At 33.7% G+C, this 22,970-nt stretch overlaps 1 protein-coding gene across 1 annotated transcript in view; it reads left to right on the top strand.

The window, feature by feature from the left end:
• Positions 1-18,459, top strand: part of Smp_143750 (putative metazoan probable membrane protein) — a gene marked incomplete at its 5' end in the record, with an annotated part of 29,619 nt that extends 11,160 nt beyond the window's left edge. The window contains 6 exons of the mRNA XM_018790123.1: positions 3,049-3,131; positions 8,660-8,740; positions 10,538-10,852; positions 15,295-15,457; positions 16,587-16,780; positions 17,860-18,459. Coding sequence (XP_018655497.1) covers positions 3,049-3,131; positions 8,660-8,740; positions 10,538-10,852; positions 15,295-15,457; positions 16,587-16,780; positions 17,860-18,235 — 1,212 coding nt within the window. The 3' untranslated portion in view covers positions 18,236-18,459. The remainder of the gene's footprint in view (positions 1-3,048; positions 3,132-8,659; positions 8,741-10,537; positions 10,853-15,294; positions 15,458-16,586; positions 16,781-17,859) is intronic.
• Positions 18,460-22,970: the final 4,511 nt, after the last annotated feature.

The following is a 22,970-nucleotide window of genomic DNA, read 5'->3' as shown; positions in this document are numbered from 1 at the left end:
AGTTACAAAGTAGAACTTCGTACATACGTACATCAGTTCGAGTTGCCATACCACATTAGCACAGAGATGAAGTTGTCGATTCAAATCCCATATTGGTAGAAGTAGTAAGAGTATAAGTATTATGTGAAAGATAAGGGTTTGAAGATGTTATTGAAGGAGTATAATACGGTGAAATAAATTTGGAAAAAGAAAAAGGATACGGACATGAAGAATTCAGAAGATTAGAATTTGGTAGAACACAAAGAGTGTATGCATTTTCGCCATTGCAAACGATTTTGAGCCATGTCATTCAAGGTCTCTAACCATCCGTTGCCTGGCATGGTAGGACCTTGAGGAACGATTGTTCCAGCCAGTATAGCTCGATTGAATCATCGCGATAGGCAAGCCCGACCACCACGTCAAGGAAGCAGCAACGGTCGGGTATCAAGTCAAACTTTGGTAAAGATACCTACAATGCTCCACATTGTTACGGCTGCCATGTACTTTAAGGTCACATTGGTATTTGATTAATGTTTTAGAATCTACCAATCAGTTAACAGGTGGGATGATAGTTACACATCTTATCTTTATATATTTACGGTAATCATAAATCGTATATCATTGTATCAATTTCACTTGCTTCTATGAGGAACATTTTACGATCAGTGTTCTTTTTTCAACAAATTACATCTCTCAATGAAGCACTATCATTTTATTCCGATTTTCCTAAATATTTTTACTTCATGTTTATTTCACTTCTAGACAAACATAATTAAGGTGTGTATATTGATAAAATAATCTGACAGCTGTGTATTAAATGGTGAATACTTTGTTGTGACAAGATATATTTTTCATGTCAGTTCTTAATATTTACTTAGTGTATCACTATTTACCTTGAAATACGCGAGAAATTAGCTTAGTAACACTTATAACACACCCTTGTCAGAATTGTAGACATTTTGTTTACTATGACAGGACCTCAATCCGATTGGTTTCTGTTGTAATTGATTAACGACATTTTGTGAATATGCATTTGATATGGTATTTCATCCCTTTTGCTCGTTTTCTTTATTTAAGTGTGTTTCTGTTATGAAATGGATTATTTCATAAAATTATATCTGAAGCACTCAAAAATTTGTTTTTTTCTTCAAATTTCCATTTTGAAATTTTAAGCTGCGCGCTTTCAGTTGGATTCGGTACTACGAATTTCTCAGCCTCATTGACTGATTCTCGAGGACACTTTAAAGTTTTACACATGCTACGTGTTTTATTTGCATCATCTTCAGTTGTAGTTATAATAAAGCTCTTGTTTCCTTATGTGATATTTTTACATTTGTCATTAAGCCACGACTCGAGCACAACCCACCGCAGCATCTCAATCAAGTCATCATTTTTCGCCCCCGAATGCCCTGGTACGGCCGAGAGTGGGGAGAGTCCGCTCTCCCTCTCGAAATGCTCTCACATGGCCAGCGAATATATAGCCTCTGCTAGGGAAGTCCTACTCACTGCCTTCTCGTAGCGGGGTGTTGTTTACGAAATTGAGAGGACGAAAAGCGAATGTCCGGCGCTTTAACCGGGTTGGTGGACAAGGCGAGTCCACCTAGGGGAGTTGGAAAACCCTAATTCCAAACCAATGGTGCGCATGGGCTCCAGTATCCTGAGGGAACAAATGGCGTACGAATCAATCATTGATCACCGGCTACCATGGGACTACATCTCCTCACGATGCACCTGGGCAGTATCACAGCCCTTAAACAAATCGAATGAGATTTGTGAGGCGCATATTTATCTGGTGCTTCCTCGTACCAATATTTATGTGTTTAAATAAAATAAAAAAATTTTTACATTTATTGTTATTAAGGGTTTCAGTTATCCTTTGGTGGTCCTATATCTGACTCCAATTTGATCGTATGTTGATTGTTATCGAAATATACATATCGTCAATCCTTGTATATTATTATCCACTTAGCTCGCGTCAGTGGATAACGGAATTAAATTAGTCAACTACAAGGATGAAATTTGAATGCGCATATTTCATACAATCGTTGATCTGAACTGACCATCTGTCATTGAAACGAAGCGAAATGACCCTCGGTGGAGAGGGCATGTAAGCCAACTCGTTTTAATCAAACGTGACTCGATATTTATAGTCAGACAAAAATAAGCTACAGACATGTGATGAGTAAGATAGGGTATACACATACATACGCTTACATAAAAGCAGTCAAGGTTGACAAGCAAATAATTAGCAAGGTCAAAATGTGACACAAGAAAAATAAATAAATCGGCCTGTACGGAAGCTAGAATAAGTTATGTGGCCTTGCATAGCAGTACAATCCTGTCATTAATATTCAGGGCTGAATCTTGATCATTCTTTGTGTTTATATGTGCGTTTGGTCCAGGGACATTCAGCTGGTTAATCTCAAATAGGATAAAAGTTACATCCCGGACTCTAATACTAATTAAATCTGCATAAAGCCAAAGCAGTGATTTGGGCAGAATAATATGAATTCATTATTTTTCATGATTTCCCATCAGGTGCTAACAACCATATATATATATATATATATATATATATATATATATATATATTAAGATGTAACACTGAGGTATGATATAATGCGAAACAACTGACATTGATGGCGGAAAGAATTAGAAGTACAAGGATTATCTTTGTAGGAATAGGCGTGAAGTGATTTAGAGATTTGAACACGTGATGAGAAGCTATGAAATATAGTGAATTAATATTAATCTGCCCCAATCATTGTTTTAACATTAGTCAAATCTATAAAAGAAACCAATTGGATAAAACTAATTAAATTTCATGTAGTCTAAGGAATTTGGTCTCATAATTGTGATACACGTTTCATCCACCATATATTCACGGTCCAACAAATCTTTTATGAGCTTTGTTCTTTCTCTCTCTTTACTAAAAAAGTTGGAGTTGTTGTTTACAGTCGTCCTCAAACTAGATTTTAACGGTATTTTTTACCATAATTGACATTCTGTGTATTTTTCACACAAATCGTTATAAAGTATCATTCTGATATAATTTTCTTTTTGTATCAGATACCAAATGTACTCATGTTAACAGGTGTCCCAAGTAGCACTACAGTGAAATCATTTGTAAAAGAAATAACAGAATTCTTCAAGTAAGTTTTTATACTGTTATCGTCTTCGAGTTTCATTCTACTGCCAAGAATATGTATAGTTTCAAATGTTTTCAATAACCTGATATGCACTACTAATATATACGCTATTGGTTAATTTAAAAGACGATAGCCCAAAATTTATGGCATACAATATTCAAGCATCCGGATTGTTTCAAAGAAATAAATTTATAATAAGTTTAGTATCTTCAAAAATAACCATTACCATATATGGTTGGCTTTATTCTGCAGAATTATTCTTTCAACATTTGATTTTTTATCGCATAAAACTACTTAAAAAGGAAATAATATTATCCGTTACATTGTTCAAGGTCTTATAAAAAGATATACAGCATTGTATGTTTCTTACTGTGAAGAAATGAATGTCGTATCAAATACTTCATTCTTTCTTTAGTTACTGTAGATGTACGCTTATATGTGTGCTTTTTCTAAATGTTTTTGTCGTGACTAGTTTGTATTAATACATGATTAATTGGTTTATTTTACTGTATTATAATCTGTCTTATTCTCCTTATCTCTTGTTATAATTGTATTTTGCTAATAAACGACCCAGCTATTCCTATTGCTTAGTATTCTTATACGATGACACTCAACAAGACCCCAAAATCAGAACACGTTGAACAGGAATGAAATTGTATTCAAAATAATAATGGTATGTGAACAGCAATCACTAGTTTAAATAACGTTCATATATTTATAGTATATACATAAGAAGCTTCTAGATTTTTCTCCAATAATATGCTCGGGCTGATCGGTTTAGAATTAGCCAATCAGCGCGCAACAACACCATGCATGAAACATGCTTTAATCCAATCTATGTCCCACTAACATCTCTCTATATAATGACGATGTTGATAATACTGCTACTAATGGTGATAATACTAATAATAGCGGTGACCGAAACATTCTACGGTAGCCATTAGATATACAATGTTCTTTGTTTATTCAAAAAGCAAGTTTTAGTAATCTGGTTAGCCATCTTCCCATATATATATATATATATATATATATATATATATATATTAAAATGCAAATAAGTCTTTTGCAAGTAATACAAACTAAAGCAATTATATGAACGAATATTCCTGAATGTTGCTGTACTCCAGTTGTATTTCATTGGTAATTTCTTTCTAATTCGTTGATCCCAAATAATCAGTACGAATCTAGTTAATTAACTACAGACATTTTTCCGCTTTCACTGTCATTGTAATTTGAAATTTGTTTATTGACTTATGAAGTAATTATTATGAATGCACATTTCTGTAAGTAGCATTACTTTGTATTGTAGTCTATTTCAAGTTAATTATCCAAAGTAAGCTGTAATGGCTTATTTTCAGCCTTGCTATATTGTTTGGGGAACTTAGCTATCCTTTCCTAGCTTGAAATTTTCTTTAAACACATTAATAAATCTATAGACATTGTATAGTCTTTCTCCTTCATACTTATAAAAGACAAGTTAACTGTTGCCACACTAAGAAATTTTATTACGAAACCCAGCTACAGAATTTCATCTACTTCTCCTTGAAACATTCAACATTAAAATAAATGGATTTCGATTTGCAGGTGAATCCAGGATGGACATTTTGTCGTGTCTAGGACTCTTGCGCTGTATGTCAATATTCCCGTTGGAGCTCAAACCCATGCTTTCCACCCCAAACGCAAACACGTTATCTATCGAGCTACAATCCATTAACCATTAATTTTTCCTTTGGTATAATTGAGCTAAACTATGATAGTTATAAAAATATCCTTTAAATGCAGTTTTATTTTAAGCTAATTCCTAGCTAGTGGTTGTTAGATATTTTTTTATTTCTATCTCGTTTGTTTTCGTCTCAGACTGGCTTCAGTTGTTGAGCCGTTGAAAACAGATAGCATTAAACAACAGCTGATCCATTCTACTTAATGAGTTGGAGTTAATCTGTAGTGAGAGTTATCTCGAGATGATTTCGTTTCTGAAGGGTCTTATATTTGAACGAAATAGCTGTCCATTAAGTCTCCATAAGTCTTCTAACTCTTTTGCTGACAAGTTGAGAGTATTTTTTTCTACAGTAACGTTTATTAGCTAACTGTTCAGCAGTTTTTCCATCTCTCTCAGTCTATATCCTATTAGACCTTCAAAAATTGAACATTGCAGTTTTTGCACTTAGAAGAATTCGCACCTGGATTTCGTTTCATATCTAAAATTTCTAACACTAAATAAAGTCAATTGTCGAATTTCTTGTATATTCTCAGTGTCTTGATTGTGAAGTCTTGATTACTATAAAACGACAACTACTGTTATAAAGCAAGTGTTTGTTTATCATTCTATGCTTTATTTAGTAATTTTTTTGATACTATTTGCGTTACGTCATCCCGCCAGCAGGAAATCGTATCACATCACTAGAAGTAGTTCATTATTACATTTCTATAGTGTAATAAAAAGAGGTAGATTATCAGAACTATGCGAACATGTACCAAAATGGTTACGAAAATCAATAGAATCAAATGACTCAATAAGAGTAGGGGATAAACATCCATCATCCTCTATTGTCAAACATATAATCGAAACAGGCCGTACAATTGATCTTATCTACGCTCTTGTGGTGTTGTATAAAAGTTTAAAAGAGTGTATACTAAGATTCATTGAAGTCATATGAAAATTCAAACCCCCTCTGTGTATTCAAAATCAGTTTGTTCTCACCTTAAACCGCCTTAGAAATCAGCTCAACTGGCCTTCAGCCACACTTCGGTTTCACACGATCACCAGTCGACCTGAATGGCGGGTTGAAAAAGCTAAAGGAAATCTAAAGCGAGGGAGAGCAGCAGGCTCTGGCAGGTTTACCCCTAATATTTTTGAGGATGGCGGTCCAGTACTAACAATGAAATTGACTGAGGTCTTAGGTAGAATCTTGGAACTGGACGTAATTCCATCTGACTGGTCCCAATCACTGATTGTGCCAGTCTACAAGAAAGGGCAAAAGTCTTCTTGCGACAATCACAGAGGAATCAGTTTGACTAATATAGTGTCCAAAATATTAAGTTCAATAATACTTCGACGCCTAACCAAAGCTCGTGAAGAGCATACTAGAGAAAAACAGGCTGGTTTTCGACGTGGACGTGGTTGTATAGACCAGATATTCACTCTACGTCAGGTCCTAGAACATAGACACACATTCAGACGTCCCACAATAGTAGTATTTCTTGACCTTAAGGCGGCATTTGACTCCGTTGATCGTGAGGTTCTATGGCAGTGTTTGTCTCTGCAAGGAGTACCAAAGAAGTACATTAACCTCATAAAGGCTCTCTACTCGAACACAACTGGTCGAGTTAGAGCCTATGGCGAACTGTCATCAGAATTAATTACCTCAAGTGGTGTTCGTCAGGGCTGTCCACTCTCTCCATTCTTGTTTAACTTTGTCGTTGACGTACTTTTAGAGATAAAACTTTCATCATCTCAATCTCCTAGAGTTGAACTTTTACCGGGAGGCTCACTTGTTGACTTAGAATACGCCGACGACATAGTTTTATTTGGTGAAGACGCTGACAAAATGCAGTCTTCTGACCACTATAAGCAACAATGCAGGCATGTTCGGGATGCTATTTTCCCACTCGAAGTGCAAAATGTTACTTCAGGACTGGGTTGCATCGACACGTGAACTAATGATAGGGAGTGAAGTAGTTGAGCGTGTTGACTGCTTCACTTATCTTGGGAGTCTCATCAGCCCTTGTGGTCTGGTGTGTGACGGAATCTCAGCACGGATACAGAAGGCTCATCTAGCTTTCGCCAACTTTACGTCATTTATTGCGTTGGAGAGATATCCGTCTGGCAATCAAAGGACGGGTTTACTGTGCAGCAGTTCGTTCCGTCCTACTTTATGGCAGTGAAACATGGCCGATAAGAGTAGAGGATATTCGATCATAGGTGTCTTCGAAGCATTGCTCGTATATCCTGAGACCACCGGGTAAGTAATGCAGTTGTTAGGAAACGGGTACTAGGTAAGGATGGTAAATCGATTGATGAAGTAGTGAAACTTCATCATTTGAGATGGCTGGGACATGTGTTACGTATGCCCAACCACCGACTGCCCCGACGTGCAATGTTTTATGGTGTAGTAGTAGGTTGGAAGAAAGCTAGGGACGGCCAGACCAAAACGTGGCACAAATCCATGAAGTAATTGACAATTGGACTGAGCCATGTTGGTAGGTGTAGACTATCTGGTTGGGATTCGCGAGATGATAGCAACCGATGGTTAGAGACCTTGAATGACATGGCTCAAAATCGTTTGCAATGGCGAAAATGCATACACTCTTTGTGTTCTACCAAATTCTAACCTTTTGAATTCTTCATGTCTCTATCCTTTTTCTCTTTCCAAATTTATTTCACCGTATTATACTCCTTCAATAACATCTTCAAACCCTTATCTTTCACATAATACTTATACTCTTACTACTTCTACCAATATGGGATTTGAATCGACAACTTCATCTCTGTGCTAATGTGGTATGGCAACTCGAACTGATGTACGTACGTACGAAGTTCTACGTTGTGAAGTATTAGGGCTAAGATAATTTGGTCACACTTAAAATCAAATTCCTGGTCTGCATTTTATATTATGAAGTTCAACTAATAAGGTGTTTTTGGTTCTTTTTAACGTTGTCATTCACACTATAATTTTTATGATTATATCCTTACTCTGTCTCAAATCATGTTGAAGAAGCTTTAGGTTACATGTACTCCTTACTGCACAAAATTTAGATTAACAGATTTGTTACTAATTAGTATGTTTGTCACTGTTGAATCAGGCTCTGAACTTGAACGGTAGGTAATGTATTTCTTTTGCGCGCACAGGTTCATACACTTTTTATTAACACTGTACATTTCGAAATTGTAATTAATTAAAGTTTACCTCACAAATATTAACTTTTTTATTGCATATTTTAAAAGTTGTCACTTGAAACTAGTAATTTCGACATACATACTTGGTCTTTAAAGTTGATTGATATCCTCAACTAACAACATCAGTTAGGTACCATCTCATTCTCGACGTTATTGACTCATGCACGCTACTCATTACCGTTAGAGTTTAAAGCCTGGTAATCCTCATCTCGCTCATGTGCAGAGTCGTTGTGTATTGGTCTAAACTTTTGAATTAGAATCTTACAGCTGTTCATTAATCTTTATTTTAATGGTTCTCTACCATTAATACTGTTACTACTTCCACTACTCTGACATTTACCTTGATTATTTCATTTAGTTGTGCTGATATGGAGTAGCCACCTAAACTAACACGCATATATGCTAAGTTTTACGTTATTTACAACTGATTGACAGGATAGTTTCCTAGCTGATGTTAAATCATAATGAAAACGCCTTCAGAAACCATCTTTCCTCAGAATGTAAGTAGAATTTATTAGCCTTATTCTAGTTTCAGTTAATTAATACTCATCGGTAAATAGAAGTTTTTAAAAAAAGAATTATTATCCTTGTAATTCAAGTGATACTTTCTTCCCATAAAACACATTTATTATAGGATTAATCATCCAGACTTGAAGGTAAAATGGATTGAGCCGGTTTATTTAGTTCGAAATTTGATGGAACTCGAACAAGCAAAGTGAGTTCATTAAACACAGTGAACAAAGGAAAGAGTTTATTTCTTAATCTCAATTTACATCATATAATTTCTGTTATCAACACTTAATTGGTTAGTCTATGTATTTTAAAAATGCAATTTTTTGATAAATTTGGATTGTGTAATAAGAAGATTATCAGGACTATGTAATACATTGGCGCAATACATTTCGAACAATCTGATCACACATATACTTGTTAAAAACATTTATCTATGGAAATTAAATGGTCAAATAAACAAATGGTCAGTTCTAAGTTCTGTTAAACATAGCTAAAATATTTAGAGGGTGGTTCGCTCTTTAAATTGTAATTTATGTCGTATGCAAGGCAAAGCTGCACCAGTGTGTAAAGCATGTATGATTTCTTTCACCATTCAAATGGCTTATTACATACATGCTTCTCACGAATTTTCTTTCACAAGTATTATATAGCAGTTAGAGATACTTGTTATATCGATTGCTTGAGTGTCCAGTTAATGTATGACGTTATAAGACCGCCAATTGGAGAGCAGTGAATTATCGATCAGAGCAATGATACACAAAAGCCGTATGAGCAGTCTTGAGTACTTATCAGTCCTGCTGTAGTGAACAGAAAACTCGTTGGGGACAATCGAATGTATCTAAGCAAAGATTACAGACTATCTCAGTAAATTCTGATAACCAAACAATGAACAGTCAATTTGCAAATTAACAACCAATTGTTTCAATCTTCACTGTTTCTTCTCTAATTCCATTGCTCATGCATTTTCCTACCGATTGCGCCTCGTTTCAGTTCTTTCCTCATCGGTCTTCTGCCAAAATACATTCTACGTCTGACCATACCATATACTACTTATATGGATATAAGTAAACCACACCACACTGCTATCTGCCTAACCCAGTCAGTTAAGTCCAGAACACCAATAACAGCCTCTGCAATATGAACCATTATTCTCAAACATACTGGGTTTATATACCAATCAAACTGACCACAGCGTACCATAAAATAGAAAATAACATTTGTACAAGATTTAGCCAAATGTGGCTGTGAATAGGGAGAACAGTAATTAATGGACTATGGATAACTCAAGAATGGTAAATCGTATAATAATAGTCTATAGGTCAAAATAAAGCTTATAATAAGAGGAACACGAATATGAATAGTTTAGTTACTTAACAATTATACGATAGGAAATATACATATCATATTGGTCCATAAATAGTTCTTAAAGTTACCATTCATAAATCTCCACGGAATATAACAATACTATTTGTTTTCATAAGTCGAAATAGATGTAATACATTTTATATCTCTCATGTAGTTGTTCAAAGTTGATTATTCAGATTACTGACATACAACTTCATAAAGTATGAATCAATAAAAAGCTACGTTTTTAGTATCTTACCTAGCTGTTATAATTTCGTGATAAAGCACGAATGTAATTTATGATTTCTGAATAATATACTATGAAATGAGTTTCTTACGGTAACTTGTATGTGGTCTGATTAAAAGTGCTTCACGTCCTGGTTATCAACCATGGGTTACATTTTTTGTAATACCAGCAACACACATTCTACGAGATAAAATCAAGTCTTTGATTTTAGACAGTTCTGGAAGACTTTTCTATCTTTTTTTGAATAACTATTTCGACAATGGAATATCTGCCCATATCTTATTGTAGATCGTAACTCCTGAATGTTTTATTTTGATACCAATGAGCATCAACTTATCATAGTATACAATTCAGGTATTATGTACATGAATATGCTTTCATTACATTGGTAAAACTGTTTGTTTGTAGAGCTGAAACAGAGATTTATCTACGCGCTTCAGTTGAACAATTAGAAATAACTGGTGAACAGCCAACCTATCATAATTTCGGTACTATTTGTCATAGACGGGGTATGAGTAAATCAGACGCCGATGCAATCGCAGTATATAAAAAACAATTAGATGTGCTTGAAACACAAATCAACACTTTTTACGCAATCAGTGGTCTATCGAACATTGAATTTTTAATAAAGGAAAATCCAGGAAAGAATCTTACTGATTTATTCGATATACCGCATACAGGAATTGTTTTTATCGGTCTAGAAAATTCAGGACAAGTTCTAAGGTCGGTAAAACCACTTTTGTCAATATTTCTATAATTTTTAGTTTATGTGATGATTGAGTGACTTTCTTATTTGATTTTATCCCTATTTTTAAAATAAAAGCTCGTCAATTCAAGCTGTTATACATTTTTGACCATAGTGCATTAAGTTTCAGTAATTTTATGGATGAATTCTTAGTTGCTGAAATGAAATAAAAGACTATTGATTGGTAGACGATACGTTGTGGACAAGTGATAGCTCCTCGCGAAATTGAATAATCCCAGGTTTGCTATGTTTATAGAAATTACGAGGTCACCTAAAATCAGCATACGGAAAATAGGATCAGCGACATGACCAGACAGCTTAACTACTCCAATACACCTCAACCCTGTTAAGTAGGCGGAGAAGACTAAGTTCAGATCAGGGGTAAGTATATTACACGAGCAGTCAGATACACGAACAAACCAGGCACACAACTCAAGCATATATATACATCATAAAAAAGTCTTTGGGAAACGTCACGAAATAGCTTATTAAAAGAGGCAACGAACCAACGACATTTAAGGTCCTTCCAACGGGTGATACGATCTGAAGATAAAAGCAGCTGCTCTTGGCGCGAAAGCAAGAAATTCAAATTTCCAAAATAAAATTACAAAATTAAGACTTTTACTAAGTGATTTCCGGCGATCTATCATCCCCAACACATACCCCTTTTAATGGCGTACGTCCTTGAGGTCCACCCGCATCCTAACCGTTTGTCGCCATTGTCGAAGTGACCACCTTCTGGAACGTGGGTCGGCTCGTTGTTGTACTTTCCCTTGCGTAGGAACTGCCGGTAGTTTGAAGGTGTCTAACAAAATTTCGAGCGGGAGATTTCGCCCTGGGGAATCGAGCCCAGGATCTTCAGTCTCGTTTGCGAACACTTAATCTCCTGACCACTGGGCCGGGACCCAACATCGTCAATGCCTAACTTCAACCATTCCGCGACCCTATTTTCTATTGTCTTCGGTGGACAACTGCTCCACACCCGAAACGGATTAGCTGCACCGGTCATGGCTTCTCACTAGAACGCGGAGATTTACCTCGAAGCTAGTCACTAGTAAGAGCATGATAAATTTTTGTATGTCGTTTTGGAAGATGGTCGCACAATATCGTGGATTGATTGAACTTGGACATTAACTCCGTTGGATCTCAGCTCAGTAATGTATAGGTTAAGCGTTCTCTCCGGAGATCGATGGTCCTGAGTTCGTGTCCCGCATGTGGAATCTTGAATGGGCACTACTAAAGATTCGATACCGGGACGAAACGGCCGTCTAGTGCTTCCAGGATTTGAATGGTGGTCTAACATTTATTAGTGCATGAGGCGGCTGAACGGAAACGCGGCATCAGTGCTTGAAGTCACTAACTTCTAGTCTGAGCCATGTTGGCAAATGCAGACTACCTGGTTGGGGTCCGCGTGACTATCGTAACCAATAGTTGGAGACTCTTGGTGACATGGCTCAGAATCGATCACAATGGCGTAGGTGTATACACTCTTTATCTTCCCTTAAACCTTGAGGTTAAAATTGCTTCATAACTTTTTTCCTTCCTATACTATATCCTTATATACAACCTATCTTTTATATACTACCACCACTAAATTAACTATTTCTATGAATCCGGTGTTCATATTGTTGTGCTAACTAGGTATGGCAACTTGGACCGATGCATAAATGTGCCTGGTCCTACGTTGTAGCTGAATGACTGAGTGCATGATTTTAGTGAAATAAAAGGTTCAAATTATCTAGAAAGTAGGATGTTATTAATAAAAATGTTCACATTTGTTTAGCATTCCTTAGTAACCATACTATTTTTAACGGCTAGATTAAACGAATTTTTAAGGTTTTCTAAAAATATTTATACTCTACTTTTCAAATACCATATATAGACATCTTCAACTTATTTGTCACCTTTTATTTACAAATTAATAATGTAACTTGTAAGCATAAAACACTCAGAAGCCTTTATAATAATTTAGTTAAATATATATAATATACCAACGAGTAGAAAATGGACTTTCTGATGTTCCGCGACTTAGTGTTGGATATTTCTTCAGAGGGTAAATGAATAAAGCAAATCAAAACAAGTTTGACCAAGCTTACGTAATGTTATACTAGCTAAAGGCAAGATAGTCTTTGTGTTTATTTATGTATATCTCATTGGGTATATAGAAAAATGTAAAACGACAGAGCTAATTTGTATATATGTTGGTGGTTTTAGGTTCGCACGATAGAAATCATTATTTATAATATAAAAATTATTAAAAACGTTTTTCCAACTATAAAAAAATACTAATGATTGAAGCTTTCCATATATTCCTAAGCTCTATTGTGTTCAATAGAAACGGATGTCTAACTGTCCATTAAACTTGAACCACTTTTTTCAAGCAAACATATTTCATCTGTTTAGTTATTCTTTAGAGAAACAACTTACATATCAAGTCACGAAACATTGGAAACACAATTTTCACCTCACTAGAATATTAAAGCTATATCATTATTCCATTAATACAAACATTTTACTCAATGCCCGATGTATTTGAAATTATCAAGTCAAACCTTGGTAGTGATGCTTAGAACCGTTTTTAGTTGCATGTTTAGCAAATAGACTTGTTTACATTTTGATAAAATTGTCCATCCCTACAAAAAGTGCACTATATTGTCCCATAAATGAACTTCTGTGTGGTTGTTAATCTGTCTTTTCATTTCCGCATACGTTATTTGGTTTACAAATATATGTTACAAACCGGGTAACTTTATTTTGTCGTTCATTGATTGATCGTTTGAAGACATTGGTTTTCAAACTAACAACAAGATATAACTCTCTATTGATATCCAGGTGTACAGTTTGACTGTAATCTTGTAATCTGATCTTCTACAAGTAGTGTTTCAGAGCTAGGAAAATGTTATAGAACTTAGTGAAATGAATTACTGATTTAGGAAACGTTGTGAATATAGTCAATCACTTTAGGTGGCAAGTTGGTACATCATATTTAGAATAATATATATATTTCTCTTATTCTCTTACTTATTCTTATTTGTTTTTTCACTTCTCACTCTAGATTTCTGTCTTCATATACAACTTATCCGCTACATATATTTCCAATCAACAATACTATACATATACAAAGCTACTGTAAACAACATCGTCCTTGGCGTAATTTATACTATATTGAGAAACCGAAACGATCTTATCTATTCAGTCATGTTTATTTAGCTCCACCATCATCAGACTTGTTGTGGTATGAATTAAATATTATTTTATTTCTCTCCTGATAAATATTTATTATAGAGACAGAGAGGTCTTTGGAAGCTAGTTCAAACCAAACTTTTTAAAGAAATATATTATTGAAAATGATTCTGTTTAACATTTTTCAAAGTTGACTTCTTAACTGTTATTCTTTTGATCAACATAAATTACGTAGACAGCATAACTGGTTATATATTTATTGATGATATTAATCTAGATGATAATCATTGTAGTAGGAGCTACTAGTTAATCTACTCAAGGTCAGATACTTTGCTCTTGTTTTTACTCAAGAGTACATCCTAATTTTGAAAAATATTTAATGTTTAACACTAATCACTCACATTACTATTGGCGTACATTCTTTCTCAATTATTTCATTGATGATATGGTTATATCGTAACTTATCTAATTCATAATAAGAAATACTCATTTAATTGTAATACTTGGAATGTAAAGTGTGGTGTATGCTACTGATGTGGACAGATATAAGTAGTATGTATCATCAATCGAAAGTGAAATGCCTGGAGGCAGAAGGTTAAGAAGATCGAATTGATGAGAACGAGGAATGATTGGTGTGGAAACGAAAGAACAATGAAGTCTGAGACGATTGACTGATATTTACAAAAACAAAAGTCAATTTTGAGATAATTAATTGACATACTGCAAATTAAGTATTTACTGTATGATTCTCAGATTTTACTAAGATGTTCTGTAATTTTGTGTTGAAATACATTCGATTGTCTCCACTTGTGTTATCGTTCACTACAAAGCATTTAGTCAATACCACAAATTTCATTCACATTAGAGCTTTAAGCTTTTCTCATCTTTGTTAAAAGCCATTGATATTGATCATTGTAAAGAGATTCATTAGTTCAGATGAGAACATATTTATTATTTAGTTTGTAAATCTTGTTACTTAGTGTCATTTGGAAATATGAACACATATAGTTGAGGTGTCCCTAGGATGAGATTATCTGACAGTCATTGTACCGATTGATACTAGCTGAATATTTACCAGTGATATTCATTTCATGATTTCTGATGAATTTTACACTCATTTATATTCTATGAGATTTTTAAAACATTTGGATAGTGTTCTTGCGAAGTGTATACAATATATAGCATTTTTGAAAATCCATAATTCAATGAACCTATAGACTTATGTAACTATTCACAGGCTGAATATAACTTCCACAACGCATCATGGATCTAAATGGTGGTTACGTGTAGTTGGAATTCGTGTAGCTGTTGTTTTGTTGGCATTCGTCTTAACATCACCTGTTTATATACTTACTATTGTAAATTTTACTGGATTATTCGACTGGTTGGGTAAAATTTCGGTACGTATTCGATATATATATATATATATTCCTATTTACGTATTTGCATTCATTTTTAATTATCCAGTGAAATCATGTGAACAGTATTGTGAATCATGTTTGTCTGACTTTGTCATAGCCAAACGCTTTTAATAATAAACCTGGTTGTGTTTGGATTGCTAATTTATCATGTCCTTATTTTTGCATTAACTACCAAATTCCTCGTACATGTGTGTTTTTTACTGATGTTCCTTTGTTTTAACTAACGTCAAATGTGTGATGTATGTGTTTAGGGTTTCTGTGAAAATGCCTCAAAGCAATTACACTTGTGGTGAAAAAGCGATATACAAGAGTTATATATCATTTGCTTTAGATAATACAAGTCTAAAGTGTTCAGGACATCATAGGATTGTTTAAAAATCAATAAGTTTCTAGATTACAATGATTTTTTACTGATAACAAAAAGATTTTACACTCTAAACCATCATGAACTTCAAAAATAGTTTTAAGGCTTTTCTAGTTTATTTTAAAGTTTCTCAATACTTTAGTTGAAAAATAATCAGTCAGCAAATTCAAATCACTGCATATTCATTTGAAGTGTCAGTTCCATTAGGAGTAAACTGGAAATTGTGTGTATTACTAAAATTTGCTACAAAACTTTTTATGATAGGTCACCAAAATCTGATAATAATGTTCATCAATAAATAACATCAATTGAAAACTGTCAGTGATATTTGTATTTTTGACTTCATTGAGTATTGGATCCATTGTATTTATGCTTCTTGAGAATTTCCTACTTCCATTACACTATTCGGTTGAGGTCATTCATGTTTAGTCATTTTATTTTATAACTTGATTGTGATATGCCCTGCTTGTGATTTAGAATTCATAGGTAGAATTACAGTAAGAATCAACAGTTTATGCTTTTGGAAATCCCTGAATTGATTGGAAGTAAACATCCACTACTGTGCTCACTCGTATTCACTTAATGCTCAGATAATGGTGCTTATTGACAAGAAGTTCCGTAATTGTAATTTAGTTGTACGACTAATAGTTTTAATTATGTTTAAAGAAATAATTCAATTGAAAATATTATTTTGTTTATTAAATGATTAACATTGTGTCAAACTATCTAAACATTTTTTTTCAGCGTCCATTTATTTCTAAATGGGTTCCGGCAGCAATTTTAGCAGGTGTCTCAGTACTTCTAACACGTCTAGTAATCATCAGTGAATATTGGACGAGACATAAGACACGTGGAGGTTTAGAAAGTGTTATCTACCGAAATGCTTATTGGTTCTTATTTTTTACAGTGTTATTATTACCTTCTCTTGGAATAACAGGGTATGTTAGTTTATCCAAATGTTATTATAATGTTTAAGCTTAATAAAATTGAGACACTAAATGATGAGTTGCATAAAGTAGTTTGAGAATTTTTTGTAATAGTAGTTAAAAATGAGAAGTAACCTTCTATATTCAGTAAGCAAAATTGTGAGAAATCATAATTTGGTATATTGTTCATAGTATGCATTTTGTCAATTTTCAGCTTGTTTTGTCATTAAGGATAAGCTCAATAAAATAACTGCTCAATTGTTACTGATATTAATGAATTTTACTGCTTTTGGGAAGGCACTTGGGGGCTTGAGAAGGCTTGACTGCATTATTCTTTACAATTAATTAGAAATACCTTATAAGCTAATTCACGTTAAGTCTTCAGATATATATAAATAGTTTTATGGGATTATATCAGATACCAGACGATTTTTTCTAACTCCTCTTCTATAATTTACCGGTTTATTACTTGTTAAAGTTACCGGAATATATAAAATAAACATGGATATCTGTTTATGTTATTGCAAATAACTTTGTTTATTTAACGACTTTCAGTTGAATAACTTGCCTTTTTCAGAATTGTAATGTTACTTCCATAGCGTGGATACGAAGTGTAATCGTTTCTTTTGAGATATTAATGGTTGGATATCTAAAATTATCCGATATTGTCAGTTTAATTATATGTTTTCTCATACGTTGATTAGATATTCCAACTTGTTAATTCTAATGACTCAATAGGTGATGTACGATAACATCTACCTGGGTGGTTTTATATGAAAAATAATCAAATACATTCGATATCACCTATACATCGACCTAGTCATCTGAAATTTTCGTAGACAATTTCCACTGAGAATACGTTTAGATATAATCTAGTATCAATTTCATGAAAATCCTGCATATCTAGACACTGTCTAGTGCATACTACATGTATAGATGTATATTCTTGAATGATGATGATATTGTTTATATAGTCGTTTACTGGATATATTCTGGACTCACATTTTTCACAGATATCTTACTAATAACAAAATCATTTATGTAAAATATACTTGGTTAATATCTCTCATGTACTGTGTTTTGTTTTCCAGTTTTCCAGCTCTGTTACATCAGCTTATAACAACTAAAGTGAATCATTCAAATCCATTTGCTCTTTACGTACCATTTCGAACAGAATGTATATTTTTACCAGACAGCGGTGCATTATTTATCAATTATGTAATAACATGTGCATTACTTGGAACAGGTTTACAAATTCTACGTTTGGGTCATATTTTTCGAAATTTGGTTAGACGATACATTTACGCTCATACTGCGGCAGAAAGAAAAATTTTCTCTGAAGTAATTGGTTTTTATAGGTCTCTTTGTTTAAAACTCATACTCGCGCATCATATATATATGACTTTGATCACAGTAATTTACTGTCACTGTTCTCATAAAATCCTTTTCTTGTCAACCACTATATAAACTTCATTATTGGCAAACTCGTTATACAATCAAGTTAAATATTATCATTTTAACATAAAATGAAACGCTAATCTGTATCAAAACAACACTTAAGATAAAAAAAAACCCACAGGGACTTGCTACTACCAGCTTGATTTTAATGAGTATAAAGTATTTATTAGAAAAGCTTCTAAACATTAGGATCATATCAGTTGAAGATTTTCACTAGAAGTGGTTGTCTGAACACGTTAAGTCATTCGAATCTCTATGCACTATGCCAAAAGGTACCGTCGTAAAGTGAGTCATAGTAGTTGCTTAGTCACTAGTTAATTACTATTAATTTGTTGATTAATTTCTGTAAATACAAAATATCTGAACTAAGTTGTGTAAGTAGCTGCAAACCATTTTCTTCGGTGTCATCACGAATATCTCAATGTTGATACCATCATTAACATTGTAACTACTTCTACTTCTCTGATGTTCCTCTGGATAATTTCGTTTACCTATTCAAAGGTAGTGTAGCATGCAGTGCTCATATGTGCAGGTTCTACGTTGCTTAGGACTAACTGACAAAACAACCTTAACAAAAGTGAACAAAGAAATTAAGTTTAATTTTCTCCATGATTTGAACAATTGAAGATGTTATGATTGTTCATCAATATGATTGTCAATAAGAATAATGTTGTAAGAAGCTTGAACTTAAATGTGTTTTGTGTATTGAAATAGCTTTTTTGGAACAAGCACAATATATGTGTAGAAACTAAATAAAATTGTTACTTGTTTGTGAACAATTCATTAAACTGAGAACAGTATTCAAAATTAATAATCATTACTTTGTTAGGTGTTTTTCGAATGTTCATCTTAAAGTCTCAGACTAATATGTTACAGCAACGGGAAGCTATCTTGATGTTTTTTTCTCCGTTCTTATACATGAACGTAACGTGATAACACTTTTGATGGAGATGCAGTGAGGTGGTCTGCGTTTTTCAACTTAGCTTCAGAAAAATTTCCTTAAATCTTGACTAGTATGATTAATTACACTTGTTTGTAAAAACAATATCATGAAAAATTCAGTTATTGAACAACTCTTACTTAGGCTTGTGACCAACCTCTTATGGAGGAGCATAGGCCACCCATCATCATTCTCCATCTAACTCTGTCCTGGGCAATCCTTTCCAGTTTTCCCCACTTACTATTCATCCTTTTAATATCTGCTTCCAATTCTTGATACAGTGTGTTCTTTAGTCTTCCTCTTTTCCGTTTCCCTTCAGGATTACATGTTGATGCTTGCCTCGTGATGCAGTTCGGTGATTTCTATAATATATGTCCTATCCACCTTCAATGTCTTTCCCTAATTTCCTCTTCAACTGTAAGTTGATTTGTTCTCCCCCACAGTAGTTGGTTGCTGGTGATATCCAACCGACGGACATTGAGTATCTTGCTCAGACAATTGTTTATAAACACTTGTACTTTTTTGATAATGGTTGTAGTAGTTCTCCAAGTTTCAGCTTCAAAAATTTATATTGAAGATTTAAACTTCGAATAACTCTGAAAATGACATATCTGAAATAGTATTGATCAAATGGTCAATAGTTCAGTTTTGTCTTTCTCGGGTCTTTTTGTATCGATTCACTACCTAGTCATATGTGTGTCGTGTGACTTCAACCCACTCTATTCAGTCGGGTTGTCGCTGAGATTTGTTGAAAGTTGGTTCATTTTTATAATGGTTTTGATCGTTTTTCTCAGTTCATTTAGTATTTAATGGATTATGTTACCTCACGACATTGATTTAATCAATAACTAAGCAAATTTCTGTATATTTGGATTATTTTATTGTGGATCATCTATTTTTATCTAGTTATTCAAGGTGAGTTAAATGAACCAAGTTTTTTGGCTTATACTTAAAACTTTGAAAATCATTATTGTCTCTATCAATCTCACACCATTAGGGTTAAACGCTAAGTTTTGGTATCTCGTAGATTTTAACACCATAGTCCATGTGAAAATTCGATAATGGTACTTTTTTTTCTCTACTACACGAATTAGCCTCAACCGGAAGCATTCGCATTTGGAGAAAACTATGCATTTCTGTCAGTTGTTCATACAATTATTATTGCTTACACACCAGTGTGTCCAATCATCTACGTCTTTGGTTTAGTGTACTTTCTATTTAAATTTCTTATCGATAAGTTTATGCTTGTATGGATTTATGATCCGTTGCAATCAGATATATATGGATGGACTGAAATGTTAGTTTCCTCACTGATTATGTATTTATTAAAATTGATTAGTTTCTTTGTTGGTTATGTTGTAAAATTAGATAAATAAATGTATCATTAATGATTATATGCGCATCACCTTGTAAATGTTATCACTTTGTCTAGTGCAAGTCAAAAAACGTTTTGTTGTATTCTATAACAACTATCAAATAGTTCACTTCACTTTCTTACCAACTCAATCCGTTAGCCGATTTGTATTTTATAATTAGTTGGTCACTTATATGCAGTATAGAAACTGACATACACGTTAATCGGTCCAAGTTGTATTACCACATTAGCACAGGGAGATGTAATTATTTCAAGACAGAGTAGTAACAGTATCAGTAGTAGTAAGAAAGATTAGACGTTAAAAAAAGACTGGGAGTGTAAGTGCCTGCGCCATTTCAAACGACTCTGAGTCATGCCACACAAAGTCGCTAACCATTTGTTAGAATAATCATGCGGACTCCATCCAAGTGGTCTTCACCCATTATCATGGGTCAGTCCGCTTGTTTATAACTTCATGAATTGGTACTACACTTTATTTGACCTCCCCTAACTTTCTTCCAGCCACCTCGTACACCATAAATCATCGCTGGTCGAGGTTTGCTGTGTTTCGGCATAGACGATACATATCCCAACCACATCAGTCGAAAAGAATTCCATACGTCATCAACCGATTTTCGATTTCTACCTAGCACCTTCTCCCTTACTTCAACATTCCTCACTCCGTTATAGCACGATACGCAAACAATACTTTGAAGACACCAACATTGATGAATGTCTTCTATTTTTAATGCTCATCCTTTACAGCCATGAAGTAGAATGGATCCTTTTTCCGTGTAGTAAACTCATGCTTTGATTGGTAGACGAATGTTGCATCCACAACATAAGTAACGCGAGTTGGCAAGTTCAACAGAGCCTTCTCGATTATTTAATTATCATAGAAGTGAATAGAGACTGAGGAATCCAAATTTAAACATTGGATATCTGGTTGTCTCAACTTGTTGATATAAAATAAACCGCAACCTTATTGCTTACTATTATTCAAACATCACGGCTACTTAAAAATAGTTTACGTAATACTTGGTTGTGTAAAGTATTTATTCATAATGTTAGTTTAAAACGTATATTTCATCTGCTTAATTCCTATTTATAATTCAAAGTAACACTCTGGATGTCCAGGATTATACCGAGACGCATCAACCTCTGTTTTAAATAATCAATATTTTCTCCAACCACACGTTAAATAGTGTTTTTTGTCACTGGATTTTGTGTTTTTAAGATTTCAAAGTGAATACGTTAAAATGTAGTTTTATTCGTAAATGAATAGTATCTATGTTCTTACTTCTAAGTAATAGTCAGCGTTTTAAATAACAAAATCTACTTTGGGATATAGCTGATTCTATGTCTCGCTGATTTGTTGTTTTATAAAAGCTTACATCGTACTGATGAATGACATTTATAATATTATACATCATGTGATGGATTTAACGATGAATCTCAGTACTGTTTATCCTCAGTTTATTGTCTCACATCCTTATGCTCGACCGTCACTTGTATAATTGTAGTTTTGGGACAGTTAACGTTAATGTCTGTTTGTGTATTTAATACTTATCACTACTAGTTTTTACCAAACACCACGATATAATGTAGTGTAGTTTTAATGCCGAATACACACTGATCAATACTGTAGGTTAATCAGCTTAAGTTTATTTGTCACCTGATGACCAGATTATGTAAATAATCCGGTTTTAGTAGTATTATTTCTGAACACAACTTGAAACAAAATAAATGTCGATTACAAATGAGTCTTTTTTGGAATTTCGAAGATACGCACTCTTTATGTATATAGTACAAAACTTTCCTAAATATGCTTTTAATACGTTTCCCATTCTAATGTACTACCATGTTGATTCACAATGTATGATTACATTCATCAATTGATGAAATTCAATTACCTATATTATTACTGTCTGTCACAAAAAAAAATAGTCTTAGATTATTTTAATATTGAAGTGATTTTTATGTAATTTTCTTTGGTTTTTATTACAGAGACAAAAAGAACTATCAATATATTTATCATTTGAAATGGTTTCTTCAATCAACTCGATTTAGTTTAACTGGAGTTTGTATGGCATCTATCAATGTGTTTGCTTTTTACTCACTACGATGGTCTTCTGTAGAATTACGCCCACTGATCATCGCCTATTTTGTTTTGACTATGGTTACGATAATAATATCTGTAATATTTTCTGCTTTTGTCAAATACCATTTATCTTCTCTTATATGCCCTGTTTCTGTATGCAGAAAATATTCCGGTCATTATCGTAAACTGATTGACTATAATCAAGTAAGACTTTTATACTAGTGTTTTTTCCGTAAAATATTTAATCATAAACTATCATCTTTTTTTCCAAAGTGAACAAAATGGTGTTATTGTCGCTGATGTTGCCTTTGCTCAACTAGACCGCATAATTATGATGTCTTCATTGCAT

This window comes from Schistosoma mansoni, chromosome W (assembly GCF_000237925.1).
Source record: "Schistosoma mansoni strain Puerto Rico chromosome W, complete genome".
Lineage (NCBI taxonomy): Eukaryota > Metazoa > Platyhelminthes > Trematoda > Strigeidida > Schistosomatidae > Schistosoma > Schistosoma mansoni.
The sequence above is the reverse complement of the archived record's forward strand: the minus strand, read 5'-3'. Positions and strand labels throughout refer to the sequence as shown.